The following is a 6,000-nucleotide window of genomic DNA, read 5'->3' as shown; positions in this document are numbered from 1 at the left end:
GATCAAATCACATTCAAGTCGAGCAAAAATAATCTCTGTCACTGCCTGCAACATAGAAGGACTATTCTTAATCAATGGAAAATGAGTAATTCTGCCCGGGCAGGTTCACAAATGGTGAAACAGAACACAGGTGTCTCGAGATGCGTTTATAAATATTGAAATATTTTTAAATTAACAGTGTCTAAAAAAATGCGATGGTCCTGCACAGCGAATTGTAAAACAGAATGCAGGTGTCTTGAGTTCTTTTAAAATTAACAAGTGTCTAAAAATAATGCAACGGTCCCGCACGGTCCGGCGAATAAAGTGAGTTGTAGCACAACGATCAAAGACGTCCGTCCAGTGCGTGTTTACATGGCCTCAATGCACGTGTGAACAGCCCATAACTCGCTCTATAGCCTACTTGAAAAACTGACCTGAAGCTGGCCCAAAACCTGCAGGTTTGTCGGGTACCGTCGGACTCAGATTGGGTTGAAGACCTCTAAACACGTGCAGAATAATTGAACAGTGATTTTGGTATAATGTGCACATCCCTATTAATAACGCATGATTTTGGATCATTTCATAATTAAAAAGTACATATAATTGGCCGTGTAAGACATTGCTCCAAACTTTTCTTCCGTCAATTTGAAAAATCCAACCAAATCTGTCAAGCGTCCTGTAGCGCATAAAAGTGAACATGGTCACGTCATGGGGGGCGTCCACATTGTACCGGCACATGGGCCTCTCAAATCTTAATCCGTCCTTGACTCTAACGGAAAACTCCATTAAATGGATAGTTCACCCAAAAATGAAAATTCTGTCATCATTTACTCACCCTCTTGTTATTCCAAACCTGTGTTGGAGAAGATCTTTGAAAGTGTTACTTCCTGAGCTACAAGCTACTTATAACATGGCGTAGTCAGCTACATGACAAGTAACAAAAAGTTGCTAACTACAAAGAAGTTGTTTAAAGAAGAAAATATATTTTAAATATACAGTATAACAAATAGATGATATTATTTAATTAGGTTAACATTAAACAAATAGGATGGCAACATTAAACTGAACATAAATTTATACTTAAACTAATAAAAATAGAAATATAGAAATAAACACTGTGTAAATTAAAACTAAAGTGTAATTTCTGCGCCACCGAACGGAACTGCAAAAATAAATGTTTGTTTTCAAACAGATTTCTGAATATGCCCCCCGTCTACTGTTGGTCGAACAAACAAATAGTCCCGCCCCCAACTGACGCCATTGGTCGAGTCAGTGTTGTTGTGTCGGGCTGGACGGGTCGCTCAAAACAGATGTAGCACCATAGAGACCCAGTGTTTACAGTTTTAGAAAAAATTACAATTAAAAATGTTAGTTAGTAACTCCCCAAAATATGTTCCAATCCTGTATGACTGTCTATCTTCCATGGAACACAAAAGGAGATGTTAGGCAGAATAAAAGTCTCAGTCACCATTCACTTTCATTGTATGGAAAAAAGATGCAGTGAAAGTGAATTATAAGTGAGTTATTCTGCCTAATATCTCCTTTTGTGTTCTGCAGAAGAAAGAAAATCATATGGGTTTGGAACAACATGAAGGTGAGTAAACGATGACAGATTTTTATTTTATTTTATTTTTTTATCCCCTTTTCTCCCCAGTTTGGAATTCCCACTACTTAGTAGGTCCTTGTGGTGGTGCGGTTGCTTAGGAGACCTGGCTGGAGTCACTCAGCACACCCTGGATTTGAACTCGCGACTTCAGGGGTGATAGTTAGCGTCAGTACTCACTGAGATACCCAGACCCCCAGAATTTTCAATTTTAGATGAACTGTCCCTTTAAGTCTCCTGAGCAATGAAAGAGCAACATCTGAGCAATAACATGTTCCTCTGGCAGATGGAGAGTGATGCTGGATGTTTTGCTTGTTTAGTTTTGTCGTCACAGTGAATGTTTGTTGCTTGACTGTGTGTGGCATGTTCTGTGTGTGTGTGTTCTGGCATGTTGTGTGTGTTGTGAAAAGCATCTGTGTTGTGTGGTTCACTGGATCTCAGTGTTGGACGCTGCTGTTGGCAAAGAGATGAACAGAATGAGTCTGAATGAAGAGACACAGTATAAATAGGTCTATATACATGAAAATACTGTTATAGCTGACTTTATATTTGAGAAAGGGGGTCCCTCACCAGAGGATCATCATGTTTGAGGGTCCTTGGCATCATAACAGTTTGAAAACCCCTGTTTAAACGCAAGAGTGTATGTTGATACTAAAAGCATTTATCCATCTGTGTGTGTGTGTGTTCTTTAGGCTGGACTGGTCAGATGTCTGATGTCTGCCAGAGGAAATGATCCAGACTGGAGCAGAACCAGACATTCACAAGGTACAAACGCACACACACACAATGTAATGGATCATAAATGTATACTGGCGAGAGGAGATGGAGAGATGCTGTACTGTTGCTTTCCCCCTGATTGGTCTAAATAACTCGCTGCTGCATGGTGCTGCCTGCTCTGTCTTGTCTGTCCGTGCGCTGTCAGTGTCTTCTTTGCTCTGCGACTTTATCACTGCGTGAGAAAAGGGACGTGTTGCGTGAGAGCTCAATGCGTGAGAGTTGGCAGCCCTGCATATAGTCTTGTTCCTGCAGTTGAACTGGTAGAGCGCTAGCAACACTCATGGGTTTGATTCCAGATACTGTAACACACATACAGATAAATGTGTAGCTTGTAAGATAACAGCATCTGTCACATACATTAAAATCTCCCATGGTAACATCCAACAGACAGTACTGTAGTGTACCGGTGTGTGTTGGTCAGTCATTAAAGATCTGAGCTGCTGTTAGTGATTTCAACATATTTTTAGAGCGTCTTCTTCACAGTAACTTCCTCATTATAACTGACATTACACAAGAACATCTGCAGCTCAATGCAACTGCACACAGACACACACACACACACACACACACACACACACACACACACACCAACAGTCAACAACACAGCACAACTCAAAACAATTTACACCAACTGCTCCTGGGTTCTTGTGTTCACCTTTTTATACAGTTAGTTGTGGTTCACTAATTTCACAATCTAGAGCCATTTTCAGATAAGATTAATTTTATATGTAGAGGTGGGTTAATGTGATAATTATCAGAGCTTCTCAGTGATGTAATCCCATCTGAATTGGTCATTTCCGGCATGGGCGTCTCTAGGGGTGGGCCACCAGGGCTTAAGCCCCGAATGTTTTAATCATCTTGTAGTGATGTTCATTCGTCCCTCCTTTTCTTTAACCCTCCTATGGTATTCAAAAATGGCTCCTTCCTTTGATGTTCGCTGTAATTTTTGACTGGAAGGTTTAGATGTGTAACACTTTTTTTTTTTATGATGATCAAAAAACTTCTCTGAAATAAAAACAGTAAAATTATGCATTTATTTTGGGATTTTATGCTATTTTGATCTTATTTATATGGACATTTCTACATTTTACCATTAATTTGCATATACAAATAAGCAAATGTTTGGAAAAAAAAGTTAAAAATTCAGAACCTACACTTCGATAAGTTTAAACATGAAGAAAATATGAGAATGTGACATAAATTTAGCAATTTCAAACTTTATATTGTAAAATGTTATTTTGCAAACTTGAGTGTGTGTGTGTGTGTGTGTGTGTGTGTGTGTGTGTGATGTGTGTGTTTGTGTGTGTGAGTGTGTCTGAGTGTGTCTGAGTGTGAGTGTGAGTGTGAGTGTGATGTGTGTGTGTGTGTGTGTGTGTGTGTGTGTGTGTGAGTGTGTGAGTGTATGTGTGTGTGTGTGTGTGTGTGTGTGTGTGTGTGTGTCAGATTGCTGTCATCAGCTGTTAAACAACAGATGACTTGTTATGCCAACAATGACCAAAAATGGCTGTAGAGCTCCACTTCTTGATGCCCTGGTTCTTTGTGTGTGTGTGTGTGTTATGCATTGTGAGTGTGTTACAGTCTAACCCCTTCATTTCTGAGTGTGTGTGTTTAGCATTGTGGCTGATTTATTTGTTTTATTTGACAGATGTAAAAAAATAATTGTTGTGTTAAAGTCTCACCAGTTCATTTTTGTGTGTGTGTGTGTGTGTGTGTGTGAGTGTGGGTGTGTGTGTAAGTGTGGGTGTGTATGTTTTGCACTGAGGATGTTTTAGAGTCTCACCCTGTAATATCTGTCTGTTTTTTATTTTCTTTGCATTGTGGCTGATTTATTGATTATATTTGACAGATAAAAAAATTGCTCTGTTTTTGGTCTTTCCCATTCATTTTCAATGTTCGGTCAATTTTGACCACGAATACCAAAGGTACCGTTTTTTTTTTTTCAACCACTTAGACTTATCGAATCAAGCCCAATTATTTTTTGTATGTTCAGATGGTAAATGGAGGAAAAGTCATCAAGTCTTGTATTGCTCAGATAAAGGAAACCATTTTTATTACATTTTAAAAATGTATTTCGGTCAAAAATGTCTGAAAACCTGGGCAGCAAGTATTGATGCTGACTATCACCCCTGGAGTCGTGAGTTCGAATCCAGGGCGTGCTGAGTGGTAGTCAGTGTCAATACTCGTATAAAGACATTTCTAGTGTCCCCATAATTCAAATCGCTTGAAAAACATACTAAACGATGTTTTACTGAAAATGTAAAAATGCAGAAAGTTTTTTGTGAGGGTTAGGTTTAGGGGTAGGGTTAGGGTTAGGGGATAGAATCTATAGTTCATACAGTATAAAAATCATTATAATTATATGTGCTGAGTGACTCCAGTCAGGTCTCCTAAGCAACCAAATTGGCCCGGTTGCTAGGGAGGGTAGAGTCACATGGGGTAACCTCTTCGTGGTCACGATTAGTGGTTCTTGCTCTCAATGGGGCGTGTGGTAAGTTGTGTGTGGATCGTGGAGAGTAGCATGAGCCTCCACATGCTGTGAGTCTCCGCGGTGTCATGCACAACGAGTCACGTGATAAGATGCACGGATTGACGGTTTCAGAAGCGGAGGCAACTGAGACTTGTCCTCCACCACCCGGATTGAGGTGAGTAACCGCACCACCACGAGGACCTACTAAGTAGTGGGAATTGGGCATTCCAAATTGGGAGAAAAGGGGAAATAAGTTTTTGTGGTAATCAACATTATGCCACAAATGCTGTTGTTTGAGCTTAACTTGTATTGAACCCGGAATATTCCTTTAAAACATTTTCTGATATGTCAGTCAGTGATGGCAGTGTGTAAATGCAGTAGACACACACATCTCCGTTCAGCACCAATCGTTCACACCTCAGACTGAATAAAGACTCATGAAATGGGTGTGTAAAAATATGGGTGGATACGTGGGTGGGAAGTGGGAGGACATGACGGGGTCAAGGACAACTTTAAAAAAACACACATAAGAGATGGATGAATATCAATTTATGAGTAGCGATGAAAACAAAAGAGTTTGGGGCTGTATATTAATCATGGGACAAAAGTGTGAAGAGTGAAGATGATTAAACAGTTTTCATTTTGGCAAAAAAGATTGGGATATTTTGCTAAAACTTTTAAGAATAAAGTGAGAACATCACTCAGAGCAGACATTACCATCATAACCAGCACTGCTTTCAGGCTTTGCATTAATTCATAGATATTTATTACAAGGAGTGTTTCAAGTTTAATACAAGTTCAACTGAATTTATTGTATTTGTGGCATAATGTTGATTGCCACAGAAAATGATTTCGACTCGTCCCTCTAAAGTCTGTGTAGTAAGGCACATACAATGAAAGTAAATGGGTCCAATACACAAAACATTAAATACAAAAGTACGTACAGCCACAATACTTAAGCATAATATGTGTTAGAATTAGGCATGTAATGATACACAAATTTCACAATATGATGCCTCACGATACGATGAAAAACCCCACAAATGTTTCGCTTAAACTTATTCAAGGATTCAACATAAATATCTTTTAAATTATAAATGACACAACAGTGTCTGACATTGGCAACAAAAAGTAGAGCTCTATATTAAAGTAACTTAAACAGCAGCACTGCGTT

At 39.1% G+C, this 6,000-nt stretch overlaps 2 protein-coding genes across 13 annotated transcripts in view; one reads left to right on the top strand and one right to left on the bottom strand.

Moving 5' to 3' along the window:
- The window catches only part of LOC127433095 (ATP-sensitive inward rectifier potassium channel 15-like), a 344,355-nt gene that overhangs the window by 296,341 nt on the left and 42,014 nt on the right, over positions 1 to 6,000 (bottom strand). The gene's annotated exons all lie outside the window — the stretch shown is intronic.
- Positions 1 to 6,000, top strand: part of LOC127433086 (transcriptional regulator Erg-like) — a 68,556-nt gene that overhangs the window by 26,883 nt on the left and 35,673 nt on the right. For 3 of the 4 annotated variants that reach the window (XR_007895830.1, XM_051684743.1, XM_051684740.1), the window contains exon 2: positions 2,275 to 2,347. Coding sequence is in view for 3 of the 4 variants with exons in the window: in XM_051684743.1 (XP_051540703.1) it covers positions 2,312 to 2,347 (36 nt within the window). In the remaining variant the exon portion in view is untranslated. Of the gene's footprint in view, positions 1 to 2,073; positions 2,092 to 2,274; positions 2,348 to 6,000 lie in introns of those variants that run through there. The other variant, XM_051684741.1, reaches the window with a different exon arrangement.

The sequence above is a fragment of the Myxocyprinus asiaticus genome, chromosome 42 (genome assembly GCF_019703515.2).
Source record: "Myxocyprinus asiaticus isolate MX2 ecotype Aquarium Trade chromosome 42, UBuf_Myxa_2, whole genome shotgun sequence".
Taxonomy (NCBI): Eukaryota; Metazoa; Chordata; class Actinopteri; order Cypriniformes; family Catostomidae; genus Myxocyprinus; species Myxocyprinus asiaticus.
This window is presented reverse-complemented; position numbering and strand designations above follow the sequence as displayed.